This window comes from Coregonus clupeaformis, chromosome 23, assembly GCF_020615455.1.
Source record: "Coregonus clupeaformis isolate EN_2021a chromosome 23, ASM2061545v1, whole genome shotgun sequence".
Lineage (NCBI taxonomy): Eukaryota > Metazoa > Chordata > Actinopteri > Salmoniformes > Salmonidae > Coregonus > Coregonus clupeaformis.
The window spans coordinates 5268847-5289239 of record NC_059214.1 but is presented as its reverse complement, the minus strand read 5'-3'; the positions used below and the strand labels follow the sequence as shown (position 1 = coordinate 5289239).

The following is a 20393-nucleotide window of genomic DNA, read 5'->3' as shown; positions in this document are numbered from 1 at the left end:
CACATGCGCAGATACTGTGCGAGAGCCGAAGTGTTGCATCTCGCTCATCTCAATATCTCTGGTGCTGCTCGTGGCAAAGTCATTTCGCTGAGTCTACCCTTTTTAACGAGTTGTGCTAATGTATACTACCATGCAGCTGACAGGAAGAGTTCTGAAAAATGACTGAAGGGCAGGCTATGGGTGTTGTATAGTGTGTTTTTGGGCATTCATGTAATGTATAATATGTCTGAGGTAGAGTGTGTTTGAGCCTCCATGTTTGTTTCTCGATGGCCTGAACAGGCATGAGGCATAATCATATTGGAGGATGTCCGAACTTCCACTTAACTTAGTCATCATGCGTTGAAGTCAATGGGAGACTAAAGTGAACGTTAAGATTAGCCCCACAATCCCACTTGTTCATCTGTTGTGCCTCAAACACTTCTGACAGGACAAGGGATTAAGCATTTTTTTAAATCATGTGGTTAAAATGGACAATTTGCTTGGATCTGCAGTAATGTCGTAGACCAAAATTTTCAGATCCATCGCTGACATTGACTGAAAAGTCAACAAACGTGGGATTACACCAGGGGCGCGTTCAGCAGCTCACAACAATGTGGAACAGATAGAAATGTTCAGCTAGAACTGTTTTGTAGAACAGACATGCCTTTCTGACATGTGAAATAAGGATTAATGTCAGCTCTATTCACTATTTTTATCTGCAACGTTCTATTTGCTTACTGAACCCAGTCTTCTGTTTGATTGGACAACAGAATGCCATATTGTATTATTTTGTTTTTACATAGCCATCTGTCAATGTATATGCATCTTATTTTTAAAACACTTGCCATTTCTGTTCATATTTTGTAAACATTGTATTTCTGAAAAAGCAAAACAATTATATTAGTTTTCTTCAACTATTGTTTTTGGCAGCTGTTAATAAATGTGTTTCTGGTATTATTTTTCAGATGTCTTGATTTGTTTTCAAATCCATTTTATTAAAAAAAGGAAGAATGAAATGAAGACATTAATTACAATCACCCATAGTAGCGCCATGCTTTCTCCCTACTGGACACAACCCTGCATCGAACAAAACCATCCTCCCTCAACCATCGCACTGGCTGTCCATTCATTAGTTGCTCCCTGAACGGTTGATGATTGACAGCACCTTGATCCATCCACTGTGATTCAAATCCCTCACATCCCCCATCATTCAATGGTTCCTACAGATCTCTCCTTGCTGGAAGCTTCACAGCCTTGTAGATGTGAATGTCTCTTTCCTTGTCATAGTGCACCTCCTGTACTGTGAAGCTCTGCTTCATCATGCTCAGGAAGTTAGTGTCTCGCTCGTAGCGAATCTTACAGGCCAGTAGCACTACACTACTCTCTGAGCTGAGGTACTCCATAGTTTGCAGTAATGATGGAAATGTGTCTTCCAGGTAAACAATGTCTGCTCCCAGCACTATGTCAAAGCCTCCTGTGGGATAGCGCTCCAATCCCTGGCCCCAGGTCAGTTCTGAGACCTCCACTGCTCCTAGCTGATCCGGGGAATGTTCTCTTTCACATTGGCTGCAAGGAAGCCCAAGGCAGGCTCGCGGTCTGTGATGGTCACTTTTTTGGCACCTTTTGGAGGGAAGGCTTGCATGGTTAGCACATGTCAATATAAAAATGTGACTAACAATTAGTTCTAACGGTTGAGCCTGATCCACACTGTAGGGCCGACCCAAACTGTTCTGGCTCTGATGGTTTCTTTTCACATTGTCCTTTCCAGAACAGTTCCAGCAACTATATAAACTCAGCAAAAAAAGAAACGTGAGACGCCTAAGACAGCGCTACAGGGAGACGGGACGGACAGCTGATCGTCCTCGCAGTGGCAGACCACGTGTAACAACACCTGCACAGGATCGGTACATCCGAACATCACACCTGCGGGACAGGTACAGGATGGCAACAACAACTGCCCGAGTTACACCAGGAACGCACAATCCCTCCATCAGTGCTCAGACTGTCCGCAATAGGCTGAGAGAGGCTGGACTGAGGACTTGTAGGCCTGTTGTAAGGCAGGTCCTCACCAGACATCACCGGCAACAACGTCGCCTATAGGCACAAACCCACCGTCGCTGGACCAGACAGGACTGGCAAAAAGTCGCGGATTCACGTTTATCGTCCAAGGAATGAGCGTTACACCGAAGCCTGTACTCTGGAGCGGGATGGATTTGGAGGTGGAGGGTCCGTCATGGTCTGGGGCGGTGTGTCACAGCATCATCGGACTGAGCTTGTTGTCATTGCAGGCAATCTCAACGCTGTGCGTTACAGGGAAGACATCCTCCCTCATGTGGTACCTTTCCTGCAGGCTCATCCTGACATGACCCTCCAGCATGACAATGCCACCAGCCATACTGCTCATTCTGTGCGTGATTTCCTGCAAGACAGGAATGTCAGTGTTCTGCCATGGCCAGCGAAGAGCCCGGATCTCAATCCCATTGAGCATGTCTGGGACCTGTTGGATCGGAGGGTGAGGGCCATTCTGGGAACTTGCAGGTGCCTTGGTGGAAGAGTGGGGTAACATCTCACAGCAAGAACTGGCAGATCTGGTGCAGTCCTGCAGTACTTAAAGCAGCTGGTGGCCACACCAGATACTGACTGTTACTTTTGATTTTGATCCCCCCCCCTTTGTTCAGGGATACATTATTCAATTTATGTTAGTCACATGTCTGTGGAACTTGTTCAGTTTGTGTCTCAGTTGTTTAATCTTATGTTCATACAAATATTTACACATGTTAAGTTTGCTGAAAATAAACGCAGTTGACAGTGAGAGGACGTTTCTTTTTTTACTGAGTTTAGTAATCAGGCCAGCCCACTTCAGCTCATCTTGGTTTGGCCCTATAGTGCAAGTCTCCTACCAGTTTCCCTGTGAGTTCTTACCTAGAAGAGCTGCCACGATGCCCACCAATCCAGTGCCTGCCCCCAGCTCGATGGCAACCTTCCCCGTCAGCTCGACCTGCCCCAACTCCAGGTACATACACAGCACTACCGCCTGACAGAGAGAAAGGAAAACATACAGAGGTAGATAAGATCGGAGAGTATATTATCGGTAAATTGTGGCAGAATCAACAGTATAATAGCTGGCTACATCTTTGTCACACTGAAGAAGACTACATGTCATTCAACGGATAATTGAATAGTTCATCTTGGAAATAAAATTGTAATTTATGAAAAAAATCCGGCAAAGCATGCACAGTTGTACACCAACGATGGTCACTCACTGCATCCCAGACGACAGCAGCTACCCCGAGTTTATTCCAGTCCTGGGTTAGTCTGACATGGTGGTCAGCAAAATGGAACTCGGCAGACGAATTATGTAGTTTGGAGAGCGCGGGCAAATTATTCACATTGTATGGTACAAGCGCCATAGTCAAAAGAAGACCATGGAAATGTAATATAATAAATAACTTTCAGGAAGCTTGAAATTCATACCACGCTGAACGATTTCTTATGAGGAAGTGGAAAAATCAATGTTCTCGCGATAATAAAATCGTACAACTGACACTTGTCAAATGACAATGTTCACCAATCTCTGTCAAGTAACAATTATTAATTTTGATAAACAGCCAATGGTAATTGACGTACATCAAAATGGGCCGTTCTTGAGGGCGTTCCTTCCTAGTTGGCTTTGGCTGGAGTGGGAATCAGCTGTTAGCAAACTAGCGGTCTCAAATCTGAGCATTAGACATTTCTGTGTACGGTGAACGGCCATACCTGGGACATTTGCTTAGACGAAGGAATTCGGCATATTCTCAGACTGCAATGCACCGCAAGAATAGCTAGATCAAGTGGACCGGCAGAAGTAGCCAGTTAGGAGTAGGCAATTAGCTGAAGCCTGGATTAGCGTTAGCCATAGGGCTAGCTAGCAATAGCTTGCCAGCTAGCTGCTACTAGCTAGCAAACTACGTCTGGTTTACGAAGACCAGATTAATGGTGTTTAACGTTGTATCGGCTGTCTGGCTGTCTAGCTAGCTTGCTAGCTAGCTAGCAGTTTAAGACCGAATGTAACGTGTTGCCATTAAAAGGGTTAAACCAGTGTCCTAGCGTTGCCAGCCTAGATTAGTTTACAGTGGTCAAGCCTGTATCTGGCCGACGTATCAATGCGCTACTCGCCATGCCTCTGCGCACACGCCCTGAAAAGGATAGGGTTTCAGTTGTTCAGTTTGAATGGTGTGTAGTAGATATGAACCCCAATATGTGGCTGCTACTCATGTATTTAAAATTGAATGTTTCATTTTGAGTCCAGGCATCACTGACAGGGGTTCTGTCTGTTATAGACGAGTGAACGGTTTTCTTTCAGTTTTATAGGGTGTAGTCAGTGGTAGGACTTTAGCCAATTGTTCAATCATGGGGGCTACAGTGTCATGCTGCATGTCCCCCGGTGGGAGTCCAAAGCTTGCGAGGAGAGCCGTCGAGCTCGACGACTACCCAATAACCACCACCGCCGACGACGTAAGCGAGGACACGGGCACCTATCTGCAGCACATCAGCGATAGAGAGGTCCCGGATGGTAGGTGTACTATTCGGATAAGCTGGAGTGGAGGGGTATGCGTCATGGTCGCGCCTCTCTGAACAGGCAAGACGCTGCACTACTGATTGTGCAGTCGTAATTTTGTTTCAGCTATTCCAAGATATCCTGCGGAGTATCTAGCATTGTTTTTGCTTCATCTATAGCCTGCGGAGTATAGTGAGTGTCATGATGTCAAGTCACAAGGTGCATCCCTGGAAGTTGTGATCTGTAAACAGTCAGTATCATACTGTATCTCACTCTGCCTTTTTAAGATTCAAATGGTGTATATAGTTGGGATACGTGTGCATTTCTTGTGGTGTTCATGTTATAGGCTAAGTGGCAGGTAGCTTAGTGGGTAAGAGCATTGTGCCAGGAACCGGAAGGTCGCTGCTTCTAATCCCGGAGCCGACTAGGTGAAAAATATGTAGATGTGCCCTTAAGCAAGGCACTTAACCTTAATTGCTCCTGTAAGTCGCTCTGGATAAGAGAGTCTGCTAAATGACTAAAATGTAAATGTAAGTGTGTATTTCTTGTTTCTTTCAGAATTGGCACAGGAGTCCAACCCATCCGATAATGCCAGAGCCAGCACAATCTTCCTCAACAAGTCACAGACTGATGGTAAGTGGCATGGGGATCTTCAACTTCTCATGGCTGACCCTCTGGACCAAACATGGAACGGCGCAGATAAAAATGTCATGAATAGAGCTGACATGATTTCTTATTCTACATGTCAGATGCATGTTTGTTCTACATAATATATTTATATCTGAACGTCCCCACAACGTTGTGAACTGCAGATCACGTCCCAGGTCTGATATGGACAACAAGAGATTCTGTCTGATGGTCAGCGTGAGATAGTTATTCAACACATTCAATTAACTACCTGACCTAAGATTTGTCTGACTTTTTTTTCCTCCAGTGCGGGAGAAAAGGAAAAGTAACTACTTAAGTAATCACGTGAGTAAATCCATCTTTCCATTCAAGCGTTAGTGTGGCTACCCATGGACATCCACTGATACTTATGGAGAAATGTCAGGAAATGATGCTATATTTTTCCCTGTTTCATTGACTAACAACTACTCCCTTTTTCTAGATGTCTCCTGGGTTGCTATCTAAAAGTACAGCTCCTGCTCCACAATATTCCTTGATGATAGCACGGTCAGCCTGCCCAACCTGAAGAGTACGGTCAAATGGTGAGTGTCCTCCTTACCTTACACACACAGACACAGACACACACACACCACGACAGAGGAGAAAAGAGGCCATCATTGTAAGGACTCACTGTCTTGTCTCTCTCTGTTCCAGTGTCACGTTGGCTATATACTATCACATAAAAAACAGGTAGGTTTTATCTGTGCCATATTCATTTCATGAGGAAAACTGAGAAATATTCATATATTGACGTGGTGAGCTAAATGGAGGAGTTTTGTGTTGATGATTTGTGTGACGACATAGTAACATGGTAAGGAAGGTGTGTTGATTTGTGTGACGACATAGTAACGTAATGGAGGTTGTGTTAATGTATGATGACTTAGTAATGTAGTAATGGAGTTGTTTTAATGTGTGATGACCTAGTAATGGAGGTGTTAATGTGTGATGACATAGTAACATAGTAATGGAGGTGTGTTAATGTGTGATGACATAGTAACATAGTGATGGAGGTGTTAATGTGTGATGACATAGTAACGTAGTAATGGAAGTGTGTTGATGAGTTGTGTGATGACATAGTAATGGAGGTATGTTAATGACATAGTAGCATAGTAATGGAGGTGTGTTGATGAGTTGTGTGATGACATAGTAACGTAGTAATGGAGTTGTGTTGATGAGTTGTGTGATGACATAGTAACGTAGTAATGGAGGTGTGTTGATGAGTTGTGTGATGACATAGTAACGTAGTAATGGAGGTGTGTTGATGACATAGTAACATATTCTGGGAGTTGTCTTTCTCTGTGTGTGGGCTTGTAGCAGTAGACTTAACTGTCTTTTCTTTTTTTTCTCATCAGGGATTCAAACCGTTCTCTGGACATTTTTGATGAGAAGATCCACCCATTAACGGTGAGTAGGTGGAAGTAGAGACTGTATGTCCCTGTGTGTGTGTGTGTGTGTGTGTGTGTGTGTACACACCAAGCCCCCTGTCAGACTGACTGGCGAGGCCTCCTCTTCCTCAGAGGGAGAAGGTTCCAGAAGACTACTACAGCGTGGACCCTGAACACAAGCTCATCTACCGCTTCGTCCGCACGCTGTTCAGCTCGGCCCAGCTGACCGCTGAGTGTGCCATCGTCACCCTGGTACGTATGCCACCAGTCAGTTCACCTATCACAGGATACCACCAGTCAGTTCACCTATCACAGGATACCACCAGTCAGTTCACCTATCACAGGATACCACCAGTGAGTTCACCTATCACAGGATACCACCAGTGAGTTCACCTATCACAGGATACCACCAGTGAGTTCACCTATCACAGGATACCACCAGTGAGTTCACCTATCACAGGATACCACCAGTCAGTTCACCTATCACAGGATACCACCAGTGAGTTCACCTATCACAGGATACCACCAGTGAGTTCACCTATCACAGGATACCACCAGTGAGTTCACCTATCACAGGATACCACCAGTGAGTTCACCTATTACAGGATACCACCAGTGAGTTCACCTATCACAGGATACCACCAGTGAGTTCACCTATCACAGGATACCACCAGTCAGTTCACCTATCACAGGATACCACCAGTCAGTTCACCTATCACAGGATACCACCAGTGAGTTCACCTATCACAGGATACCACCAGTGAGTTCACCTATCACAGGATACCACCAGTCAGTTCACCTATCACAGGATACCACCAGTGAGTTCACCTATTACAGGATACCACCAGTGAGTTCACCTATCACAGGATACCACCAGTCAGTTCACCTATCACAGGGAGTTTCACTCTGGGCATGCTCAGTAGGCAAATGTTGTCATGTTGAGAGCTGACATAAGAGAGACTCTTGTTCTACATGATATATTATTGTCTCCTGCTGAACACCTGGCCCTGATAACTGTGGTCCGTCAGTGTGTGTGTGTGTCCTGTATGTGTGTTACTGATTACTGTGTGTGTGTCTGACGAGACTGTGTCTCATTACTGTGTGTCCATCCTCTCCCTAGGTGTACCTGGAGCGTCTGCTGACCTATGCAGAGATGGACATCTGTCCGTGCAACTGGAAGCGTATCGTCCTGGGAGCCATCCTACTGGCCTCCAAGGTGTGGGACGACCAGGCCGTGTGGAACGTAGACTACTGCCAGATCCTCAAGGACATCACCGTGGAGGACATGTCAGTGTCCCCCCTGGCTGCTCACCTTTAAAAGCTCTCCCCCCGAACCCCACCTTTAGGCATCATATCTGAGGTTTGGATAGGTGTAAGCAATAGGGCGACCATTCCAGCTGGCCTGTCAGAGTGCAAGAGGGAGTGACTACCATCATCCTTAAACCTATCCAATGCTCTCAGATCTACACAAGTGCTTAGGGCAGGGGTATTCAACTCTTACCCTACGAGGTCCCGGAGCCTGACCATTTTCTGTTCTACCTGATAATTAATTGCACCCACCTGGTGTCCCAGGTCTAAATCAGTCCTTGATTAGAGGGGAACAATGAAAAAAAATCATTGGAACTGGCTTGGAGGTCCACAGTTGAATTTGAGGGGTGTAGGGGTAGTTTTGGGATTCAGGCTGTGGGTCTCCTCAGCCGCTGGAGGGTCGTAAGGCTCCCCTTCTTTTTGTTGTTGTTGTACCCATTTTTCTCCCAATTTCGTGATATTCAATTGGTAGTTACAGTCTTGTCCCATCGCTGAAACTCCCCTACGGACTCGGGAGAGGCGAAGGTCGAGAGCGTCCTCCGAAACACGACCCCACCAAGCCGCACTGCTTCTTGACACACTACTTGCTTAACCCGGAAGCCAGCCGCAACAATGTGTCGGAGGAAACACCGTCCAGCTGGCGACTGAAGTCAGCTTGCAGGTGCCCGGCCTGCGACAAGGAGTCGCAAGAGTGCGATGGGACAAGGAAATCCCGGCCGGCCAAACCCTCCCCTAACCCGGACGACGCTGGGCCAATTGTGCGCCGCCTCATGTGTCTCCCGGCCACGGCCGGCTGTGACACAGCCTGGGATCGAACCCGGGTCTGTAGTGACTCCTTAGACCGCTGCGCCCATAAGGCCCCCCTTCTTACCACTGTGTGTTTCTTACTGGCTGTAGGACAGGCTACAGGGCTCTTTGTGACATCCTTGTTCAAAGGACTATATTAATACAATTTAATAGATTGATGCCTCTGACAAAGGTCTCCATAGAAATGTGGAACTTTGCAAGTAAGCACTGTGCAGGAATGTATTGTTTTGGCTCACCCAAGAGTGAACTGTGAATATCCTCATATAAATCAATATTAGGAGGCGCATAGTTAAATTGGAACGTTGCCATGTGGGCCAAAACAGGTTGCTATCACACATCTCATCCGCTCATGTCTCTCTGCCCAGGTACATCTCAAAAGTCTATCCTCCATTCCTTGCGTCCTCTGTCCTCAATTTCTCCCCGAGAACTCGCTTCCCGCTGACATTTTTAAAGGAGAGTATGGAGGATAAGACTTCTGAGATTCACCCTCTACCTCTCTCTCTACCCCCCACAGGAACGAGATGGAGAGGCACTTCCTGGAGCTGCTTCAGTTCAACATCAACGTGCCAGCCAGCGTCTACGCCAAGTACTACTTTGACCTGCGCTCCCTGGCCGATGACAACAACCTCAACTTCCCCCTGGAGCCACTTGACAACCAGCGAGCCACCAAACTGGAGGTGAGGAGAGCTTCTAGTAGAGCAGGAATACAAACACTACTACTTGGCTAGAGGAGAGCCTTTTGATGGTAGTCCTGGTTGACTTAGGTCCTGTCCAGAAACAACCCCTACTCCCTAGACACATGTAGATAAACAATTGCATAGGTGTTAGAAATATGGTAGTAGCTCCACTCTGCCTTCTGATTGGCTAGGGGGAATTTTCACCATGTTTCTTATACCAATCTACACAAGTGCCTAGTTGGTAGGGGCCAAAGTCTATGATCTTTATGTCCTTATGATTGAACTGTTGAGTGGCCTTGGGGTTAAATGTAATAAGTGTTATGTTGTTCCCAGGCTATCTCCAGACTGTGTGAGGACAGATACAAGGATCTGGGCAAGGTGACCATAAGGAAGTCCCTCAGCGCAGACAATCTTGTGGGTGTCCGAACCACCCACGCTGTGCTGTCGTAAATCTGGACCTGGGACTGCTACACACACTGGACAGGCGGAGGATGAACCGAAGGCCTTCTGGTCTCTTTTCCCAATCCCCCCCCAAACCAGACATTCACACTGGCACCATCCACACACACAGCCGGTCCCAAATCACTTCCTACCCCCCCTGCACTGCTTATACTTACCCAGACCCTCCAGATCTACAAACATGGAGGGGTTAGGGAGTGACTGACTGACACCACACACTGACCATGGTGATGAAGCCTCCAACTACCCTGTGGTGTAGTTTGGCAGACGGACGGACGGACAGAGTGACGTAGAAGGACGGTTTTCTTTGCTTACTGTGTAGGCCCTTTAGCTGTGGAATGTATCAGTTTTTAATTGAACATATTTTCAGTTGCTGTTTATTTCAAATAAACCGTAATAAACTAGAAATTCTATGTATGGTGTCTCGTTTCTAGATGAGATGTGAGCTTTAGAGCAGGAACTCTACCTAATATGTACAAGACTAGGGCGTGGTATCCGACCTGGGAACAAATCTTTCAAATACTTTGTGTTTGCTTTAGCCTGCCTGGAGTACCAGATGGGTGGGGTTGGCAGTTTTTCAGCTATTCTATTGGTTTCATGTGCCAGGCAAGCTCAATCAAGCCCTGTATTTGAAATGATTTCAGTATTTTCCCATAGTGCCTGCTCTACCACTTTGGTTTTCATAGATCTGACAGGACTAGACTGGAGAAGTGTATGCTCTATAAGTGGTCTGGTGGTTTTTAGAATCAGACCAACCCACAGCACGTGACAGAACATCTTCCCTCTACACTGTAGGCTCTAACAAATTCACACAAACTCCAATTCAGTTTTATTCTCTACCTGGGTTAGAGGCAACATAGTTGAACATGCCAGAATTAGACAAAGCAATATTTTTAAGGAGAACCACACATGTACACTGATCCACTCAGTTGAGTTATTAGGTATTTCTAAAACTTTTAATGTAGTTAGACAAATGGGACACTAATATAACCATTTAAGTAATGGAGAAAATGATATCCCAGTGTCGCTTTTAAGAATTGGATCATGGTTAACACACGTGCAGAGAAAAACACAAGATTGTCCTTTCACAATAGTCCAGTGCTGCTGTAATTACTAGAACACACCACATGGGGGCAGAAGAGGCTGCAACACTGGTCTCCTCTAAAATGGGAAGTTGCACCTTTTAAAGAGGCACTCCAGTCTCCCTTTCACCTCATTTTACACCTGATCTACTTAAAAGGCACGTCTCAATAGGTGGTCCAGGTAAGTCATGACATAGTGGGGGGAGGGACCTCTTTTGTTCTCTGTTGCTCCACAAGCAACACATGACATCATGGATTCCCATCAGACCACATGACATCATGGATTCCCATCAGACCAACTCCTTGAATGCTCTACTCCTTGAAGTTTGCAGTTGTCTAGAAAACATTTTTGCAAAACATTTTTTTTTTTAACCCTTTACTGTGTGTACTTTACTGTATTTATACTTGGGATATCGCTTTTCAGCAGGACAAGTTCCAAAAATATTATTTTTAGTGACAAACAATTTCTCTCAATTCATCTGATACAGATTAAGACAAACTCGATTTTTTGAGAGACTTTATATTAATTCTTCACATAAGCATAAATTGAAAGGGGAAATTCCTTCATCCTAACAAGACCTTACCGTGTCCATAACAGCGAGTGAAATATCTCCTACAACAAGAACCATGTCCCTTTAGGATGGCCATTTTTAAATAAAATGACAAATAGCAATTCTCCATCTTCTTCATACGTATAAAATAGAACTGTTAAGTGGCTCAGGCATGGTATTATGTCCAGGTTAATGACATAACTGTTGATTATTGGATTCCTAACCATCTAAGGTTCTGGTTAAGGACATACTAACAAAAAACATCATTTAAAAACATCCTAGAGACACATTCACTGTACATGTTTTTTTCTCTGAACTTGAGAACACACCATTTAAAACAAGTTTCAACTTTAGGGGAAATCTCCTGCAATGAGTCTAGAATGAGAACTAGGACATATAATATAAAAATAAGAGTTTTTCTCTATATTCCCACACAACTCGCTTTAAAACGTGTCCTTATGTAAAGACAATACTTTTTACATAATTTACAATCCTTTCAATAAGTTAAATGAACATCCATCTAGTTTCTTCCAACAGCCACTGTATGTGTAGCAACATGAGTCTGACAAGCGCCCGTCTGGTCACACAGATGGATGCGACAGGGACTTGTGCTCAGACTGCAAGCGGAGCAGCCCAGTGTGTGTCGTGAGGGATGTGCTGGCCTCGCTGTACACTGACGCGCTGGAGGGTTTGTGGCCCCAGCAGGGACACGAACAACACCTCCCCAGGAACCTCCTCCACGACTCCAGGGTCTTCCCCGACCACACCCACACCCCTGAGGTGATCCCCACCACCAGGCTCATAAAGTACTTGAGCATGAAGATGGCGTGGTCTGGCCCTAGGCCTAGCCTCTGTCTCTCAGCCTGGCAGGAGCAGGAAAGTCCCCTGTCCCACTGGGGCCTGAGGTGCTGCTCGTACACCAGACAGGCCACCACCACTGCGGCAGGGACCGTGTAGAGGACGGTAAAGAGGCCCAGCCTTAACATCAGCTTCTCCAGCTTGTCTGTCTTGGTCCCCCCCTGCTTGATGGCACTGCGGATGCGGAACAATGATACAAACCCCGCTAGGAGGAAGAGGGAGCCTGTGAAGAGGTAGACCACCAGGGGAGCAAGCACGAAGCCCCGCAGGCTCTCCACGCTCTGGTTGCCCACGTAGCATATCCCTGCCACAGGGTCTCCGTCTGCGGCGCTCAGGGCCAGCACAGCGATGGTCTTGACGCTGGGCACCAGCCAGGCGGCCAGGTGGAAGTACTGCGAGTACCCGGCGATGGCCTCGTTGCCCCACTTCATGCCCGCCGCCAGGAACCAGGTGAGCGAGAGCACCACCCACCAGATGGCACCGGCCATGCCGAAAAAGTAGACCAGCAGGAACACCAAGGTGCACAGGCCGGCAGGGCCCGACGCGTCGTACAGCACGTGCCCGCCGTCCTCTGAGCACGCCACCCGCTCGTGGCCCGCTGCCAGCCGCACCATGTATCCCAGGGAGACGAAGAGGTAGCAGGCAGCCAGGTAGACGATAGGCAGCTCGGGGTAGGAGAAGCGGTCGCGGTCCATCAGGAACGTGACCACCGTAGTTAAGGTCGAGACGAAGCAGAGGACCGACCACAGGCCAATCCAGAGGGAGGTGAAGGCGTGTTCGTCCGGGGTGAAGTAGGGTTGATGACAGGGCTGGGCGCAGTTCTCCACGGGGCCTGTGTGGACGCGGCGGCCGTACAGTGGGTGGGCCTCATTCTTGACGGACACCAGGGGGTGGCGGCAGCGGCAGTCGCGTTGTTCACAGTCCTGGTGGTGGTGATTGTGGTGGGGTTTGGGCAGGAGAGGCGGCCTGCGGCGGGCTGGGTTGCGGTGGAGCACGGAGGGGGCCTTGGGGGTAGGCTTCGGGGGGAAGGCCGGGCCTGGGGACAAAGTTGTGATGTCACTACTGTTCCGGTCCATACAGAGGCGATCAGCATCACCCAGCTCTGGCAGCCCCTCGCAGCTCATCCTCTCGGGCCATTCAAAACCATACTGGCTCATCAGGGGGGAGCAGCCACGCTTGGCCCGCTCGCACACGGAGCGGCACGGGGGCAGAGGCTTGCGATAGTCCGGGATGCAGATCGGAGTGTACATGCTGCAGAGGAAGAAGAGCAGGTCAGGGGAACAGTGGATGCGCACCAGCGGCCAGAACTGGTGCACCTCCAGCCCCACCTCGTCCTGAGTGTCATGGTTAAACTGGTTGGGCATGTAGGTGAGGTTGTAGCCAATGCCCTTGCACATGGGGACCGTGATGGGTTCACACACGATGGCCTTGGAGGCGGCGCGCACCGGTTGTGCGCTCATCAGCTGGAGCAGGCACAGAACGCAGATGTAAAGAGGGCATTTTCGCGTCATGGTCGCCATGGAAGCTCCTCCAATGCTGTGGATTTCCACAGAGAGAAAATCATGAGATTATTGGATAGGAAAGGCGCTCTGAACGTTTGAAACATTTTATTACTGTTTCTATGTTCTATCAATAATATATTCAAGCACTTTGGATGTGCGCCTTATTCACTCAAACTTAAAGGCTAAGAAATAGTGATGAAACAAGTTGATAAAATTGATAACTCACCAAGTCGATCACACGGGAAAATGTAAGCTACCTCATCAATATCCAATGCCAATCAGAGAGAGAAGCGCCATCTGATTATCTTGCCATCACTGAAATTCACTCCCCGTGTTCGTTTAGAAAACGCGCCTCCGGTGCAATCAAATAAAGTCAATTTCGACACCGGTCATTTCGACTCGACAATTCAGACGGAATTTGCAGGCAGCGACGCCTAATCCTTGTGCCACACTTTTTTCCCCAACAATATTTAGTGAAACAGCTTTCTCTTTTGTGATAAATAAATAAATAAAATAAAAAGATATACAATCCACTCCCTCATAGGTCTTCTTGCTCAAGCTGCTAACTGTGCTAAACCGTACTGATTGACCAACAACACCTTGGCCGCATTCTCTGGACGGCCGCGCCCACAGGCCTGCGTCTTCTCCAATAGGAATCTGCTTACACGGTGACCGACTGAATCATTTCATTCTTTACCATAACCTACTTATCAGCTAATGTAATATCTTTCGTTATTTATACAGGCCTACAATCTATATAACATCACCAGTAAAGTCAGACAATGTTTAAAATAGTGTTGTGACTAACTCAATCCATGAATTCCTTTTACCATAACCTTGTCAGACAATTTAATATAGCCTGACCTGTTTTTTTTTAAATAGTCTGACCTCACCACTACAATGTTTATCAAAAATAGTGTTTAATTGCTAGTTAATGTGAATTTCAATTTAGATTAAAAAAAAGATGCAACCCAGGATTGTGCCCCATTATACACTGAGAATACCAAACATTAACCCAGGATTGTGCCCCATTATACACTGAGAATACCAAACATTAGGAACACCGTATGTGTGTCTGTCTGTGAAAGGACGACCCTATGGGCCACGCTGTTTGGCTATTTGGTCTCTGTCTCTCTGTCTCTCCTGCTGCCTTCATTGTCCAAGGGCCTTTTGTTTCTTTTTCTAATGGCATCTCTCAGAACTCTTTTCGTTAGGAGACTAAATGAGCGCCTGATTGCGCTGCGGGCCACTGGAGAATCACAAAGAGGGCTTTGCGGCTCGCTACAGTTGAGCCATTGTGGACACGGCCCCTGGACTAATTGGCGTTGACAATTAAGCATGTTGGAATACAAGGTCTCAGCAGAGGAGGGAGGGAAGATGAGGTGGTTAGACAGTTCAGTACATGTAGTACAGTATTCACACAAGCAGACACATCACACACACAGAGGCAAAACACACACAGACACACACAGAGGCAAAACACACACAGACACACACAGAGGCAAAACACACACAGACACACACAGAGGCAAAACACACACACACAGAGAGGCAAAACACACACACACACAGAGGCAAAACACACACACACACACACAGAGGCAAAACACACACACACACACACACACACACACACACACAGAGGCAAAACACACACACACACACACACAGAGGCAAAACACACACACACACACATACATTCAAAACACACACACACACACATTCAAAACACACACACACACACAGAGGCAAAACACACACACACACACACACATTCAAAACACACACACACAGAGGCAAAACACACACACACACACACACACAAAGGAATTGTGGGAAACTGAAAAAGGACAAATCAATATCCTGTTCACTCAGAGCACACACACATTATACAGGACAGTATGCACACACATACACACATGCACTTGCATCATAAAAAAATCAATATACAGTTCACTGAGGTGAAATCACACAACAGGCCACAGTGAAGACTGAAGTGCTCTACAGTTTGTGTGTTACCAGTAGTAAAACCAGTAGGGAGTAGGGTGCTATTTGGGATGCAGTCAAGTGTACTCTGGTAACACACAAACTGTAGAGCACTTCAGTCTTCACTGTGGCCTGTGTGATTACACCAGTAGTAAAACCAGTAGTAAAACCAATAATGTAGGCCTATATGATGAAAGAATGGTAGCTGTCTGACCTCATGACGTGACAACTCTAGGTGAGCTCAGGGAAGATTGAGGGACAGTCTCAGTATTCACAGGGAAAGGATCTACAGTAAACATGAGTGTGGAACATTCACACACAGCCATTCATTGTGTTCAAGTCTGCTTGGAACATGGTGATATCATTTGGCAAAGAGGCTCAAAGGTAGAACTTGAGATTTAACAAGCGAGCAACAATGCCCTCATGTGCCATTCTGACTGATTTATGGGTACAGTATGTAGCCCATGGTGGCGACCCAAATGATTCTCTATATAGTGCACTACTTTTGACCTGGTCCCATAGGACTCTGGTCAAATGTAGTGCACTATGTAGGGAGTAGGGTGCTATTTGGGATGCAGACAAGTGTACTCTGCAGCCAATACCAGCGTTGGGGTGATTAGTGGACTATTTATGTATGTCTCTAGGGTGTGTCAGACACAAGTACTGTATGCTATTAGTCATTGAACAACTCCACATCCTGGACTGCAGCTGATAGAATACAATAGAATAGGACTTTATCAGTCTTCTACTTCTTGTCTGCCTCCTCGTTGTGCTCCAGGGCACAGCGGCAGGAGACGGTACCTCAGAAAGCTCCAGGGCACAGTGGCAGGAGACGGTACCTCAGAAAGCTCCAGGGCACAGCGGCAGGAGACGGTACCTCAGAAAGCTCCAGGGCACAGCGGCAGGAGACGGTACCTCAGAAAGCTCCAGGGCACAGCGGCAGGAGACGGTACCTCAGAAAGCTCCAGGGCACAGCGGCAGGAGACGGTACCTCAGAAAGCTCCAGGGCACAGCGGCAGGAGACGGTACCTCAGAAATGCCAGGGTCACTGAATGACAAAAACACTGAAATAAAAGTACCTAATTAAGTTTGCTGAAGATGACGCTGTGATGCAACTGAGCTAACTGAAGAACAGGAGGAACAGTTTGTCAGGGAGAGGGAGAGAGAGGGGGGCAAACTTCCCAGAGTAGCGAGAGAAGAGAGGGCAGGCTTTGATGTTGGAGCGACGCTGTAGTGTACACCTTTGATTCAAACATCCCCCGTACACCATAACAACTCGTTCACTCCCATCCTCCCCCTCCTCCTTCCTCCTTCCTCCTTCCATACCTTACCTTCAGTATCACTTCCTCCATCCCCATTTCCCTCCAATCCTGTTCCATCCCTTACCTTCAGTACCACTTCCTCCATCCCCATTACCCTCCAATCCAACCTTAGTCTGATCGTTGTTTGTTCAAGGGCCAGCAAACCCCCAAGTGTTTTTCTCCTTTCATCCATCCTCCATGAATAAGAACCCTTTGAGTTCACCTTTGATGAGGCCTTAAAACACGGCATCACGCCATTTATGTAAAAGGTTCCACATCACATGCATGTTTGTATGTGTACAGGGACATCCATTTGACATCAAGGCATCAGGGACATAAAATTATGGAGTTGTACAAATGGTTTGATCAGCTGCATAGATTCCCCCTGAAATGTGTCTTTTGATAACATCTGAGAAGGCTTATATTTCTTTGAACATGAACATACATACACACTCTCATACGAACAGACACACACACACACACAAAACGCTGTATTGTTGGTGTTGCAAATGTGTTTCTAATTTGTTCTCCCAACACTTCTAATGATATAATTAGATTTACTGATTGACAGAGAGGGACGAGGCGAACGGTCATCAGTTTCCCCAAGGCTTCAGCTTGACCAGAGAACAGCAACAACCCCTACAGCCTCTCTCCCCTCAGTAAGGCGACTCGCCAGGCCTGCCTGATGGGGGAGGAGAGGAGGATGACAGGGTTAGGCCAGGGGGAGGCTAGGGAAAGACCCTTTTTGTTTTGTTGTTGTTGTTGTACTAATTTGACATTTGACAAAGTCCTGTGTCATCAAGTTCCTCAAGTGTGGTAATTAAGAGTGGCAGGTCACTCCTGAAAGAGGCCTAAAAGCAGACAGGGTCTCTGCCAATCAGCTGCAGGCAGGGGGTGGAGGGGGGCTGTGGTAGACACACAGGACTCTCCCTCTCCCTCCCCTCTCTCCCTCTCCCTCCCTCTCTCCCTCTCCCTCCCTCTCTCCCTCTCCCTCCCCCTCTCTCCCTCTCCCTCCCTCTCTCCCTCTCCCTCCCTCTCTCCCTCTCCCTCCCTCTCTCCCTCTCCCTCCCCTCTCTCCCTCTCCCTCCCTCTCTCCCTCCCCCCCCTCTCTCCCTCCCCCCTCTCCCCCTCTCTCCCTCTCCCCCCTCTCCCTCCCCCTCCCTCTCTCCCTCTCCCTCCCCTCTCTCACTCTCCCTCCCTCTCTCTCTCTCTCTTTCCCTGGGAAATTGTTATTGAGAAAGAGAGAGAGAAATATATTTTATTTCAGTTCATGAAACATGGTACCAACACTTTAAATGTTGCATTAATATTTTTGTTCAGTATAAAAATGAAATCAGACGTAGTGCATACATTGCACACTATGAATATTCAGTTATCTGGAAATTCTCATGTAATAACAATCGGATAAGCCTTTATAACCTTTAAATGTATATTATTGTATATGAATTGACTGTAATTTGCTCTGGAAAGATAAGTATCCTCATACCTGCCTGTGTGTCTGAAGAGAGAGAGAGAGAGAGATGAGGGGAGAGAGAGAGAGAGAGAGAGAGAGAGAGAGAGAGAGAGAGAGAGAGAGAGAGAGAGAGAGAGAGAGAGAGAGAGAGAGAGAGAGAGAGAGAGAGAGAGAGAGAGAGAGAGAGAGAGAGAGAGAGAGAGAGAGAGAGAGAGAGAGAGAGAGAGAGAGAGAGAGAGAGAGAGAGAGAGAGAGAGAGAGAGAGAGAGAGAGAAGAGAGAGAGAGAGAGAGAGAGAGAGAGAGAGAGAGAGAGAGAGAGAGAAGATTTTGTTTACTATCTACTTCACTTGCTTTTGGAATGTTAACATACGTTTCCCATGCCAATAAAGCCCTTAAATTGAATTGAAAGAGGACAGGACAAAGAGAGAGAAAGGGGAGAGCACAGGAAAGAGACAGGGAGGACAAGAGAGAGAGAGAGCGAAAGAGAGCGAGAGAGAGAGGCTAGCATTTTTCAAAACGAGTCTAGCATCACTCAACAGTGAATGTTTTTTCTGTTGGCTCACTGACCGCCAGAGAAACATTAGCCCACCCTGGTTTCTGCTTAAGAAGACAAACACACACCAAACAGTAGCAATACAATAATCACCCCCCTCTCCCCTCCCTCCCCTCCCTCCCCCCGCCATTCTCATTGTCTTGGTGTGTTTAAGAAAAGCTGTCTCTAATGAGGGGCTAATAGGTGGGATTGGGCCCCAATTCAGGCCCTCTCTCGTGGGTATTGTTCATATTGTAACGGCTGCCTGGGCTCCAGCTGTAGAGCCTGCAGGTAACATATTGTTACCCCGACCCACATACATATGAATGGGAATGACATGCAAATCTATCAGGCTAAAACAAGGATTATTTTGTATTTACAGTCAATGACAATCAAGAGGTAGAGAGGGATGTTGGTGGTGTGGGGGTGGTGTACACTGAGGATGCTTAGGAAGGGATATGTGTTGTTGTAAGAAGTAACAGGAGGAAGTGGGACACTGGGACATGTAATAAGATGGGAAATTGGACACTGTGTTCCCTACCTTAGTCCCCTAACTTAGTCCCCTACTTTATGCTAACCTTATTATAATTTCTTACTCCCTCTTCCCAGGTCTTCTCTCTCTCTCTCCCCCTCTCTCTCTAATAATAATAATAATAATATGCCATTTAGCAGACACTTTTATCCAAAGCGACTTACAGTCATGCGTGCATATATTTTTGTGTAGAGCACTACCTTGGCGTTACAAGCGCCGTGCTCTACCAGCTGAGCTACCCCCCTCTCCCCCTCCTCTCTCTCTCTCTCTCTCTCTCTCTCTCTCTCCCTCTCCCCCTCTCCCCCTCTCTCTCTCTCCCCCTCTCTCTCTCTCTCTCTCTCTCCCCTCTCTCTCTCTCTCTATCTCTCTCTCTCTCTCCCCCCCTCTCTCTCTTCTCCCCCTTGTCTTTCATTCTGCCCACCTCCACTGTCTACATTAGTGTTGTTTGTAGGCTGGCTAGTCTTTCATCTGTCCAGTGTTTTTATGTTCTGTGCTCTTCAGCACAAAGGCTCCCTCTACCTCACCTCTAGGTTGGTTTTGATGAGTACACCAATTGTAAAGGGGGTCTCCATAGAACAGGTGCAGGAACCTCCTCTGTTCCTGACTGAAGGTGCACAGACACAGTCACACACAGGAGTTACCAGACAATGCAAGCCAACCACACGCTCCTTGGGATTTGTAAGGAAGTGCTAGATGCTTATTTGGTCAGCGTAACACATTTGTTATTGTGGTTATAGAGTAGAAGATAAGTCAATTAACACACAGAAATATTTAAGA

At 46.9% G+C, this 20393-nt stretch overlaps 2 protein-coding genes and 1 pseudogene across 2 annotated transcripts; 1 reads left to right on the top strand and 2 right to left on the bottom strand.

Moving 5' to 3' along the window:
* Nucleotides 1-933: 933 nt before the first annotated feature.
* On the bottom strand, nt 934-3496 carry LOC123481729 (protein N-lysine methyltransferase METTL21A-like). Its single transcript, XM_045206505.1, is given in 4 exon segments — nt 934-1519; nt 1522-1599; nt 2902-3013; nt 3243-3496. Coding segments are annotated over 4 exon segments (657 nt in total). The 5' UTR covers nt 3390-3496; the 3' UTR covers nt 934-1199.
* A 135-nt stretch (nt 3497-3631) lies between these two features.
* On the top strand, nt 3632-10231 carry LOC123481728 (annotated as a pseudogene).
* Nucleotides 10232-11465: 1234 nt separating this feature from the next.
* On the bottom strand, nt 11466-14894 carry LOC121582928 (frizzled-5-like). The gene is made up of 2 exons (XM_041899092.2): nt 14038-14894; nt 11466-13845 (listed from the first exon to the last, which is right to left on the bottom strand). The coding sequence occupies exon 2, from the start codon at nt 13827-13829 to the stop codon at nt 12033-12035; it is 1797 nt and encodes a 598-aa protein (XP_041755026.1). The 5' UTR covers nt 13830-13845; nt 14038-14894; the 3' UTR covers nt 11466-12032.
* Between the last annotated feature and the right edge of the window lie 5499 nt (nt 14895-20393).

What these genes read in the sequence shown, in the direction of transcription:
- LOC121582928 (XM_041899092.2), bottom strand. Translation starts at nt 13,829, where the DNA reads ATGGCGACCATGACGCGAAAATGCCCTCTTTACATCTGCGTTCTGTGC.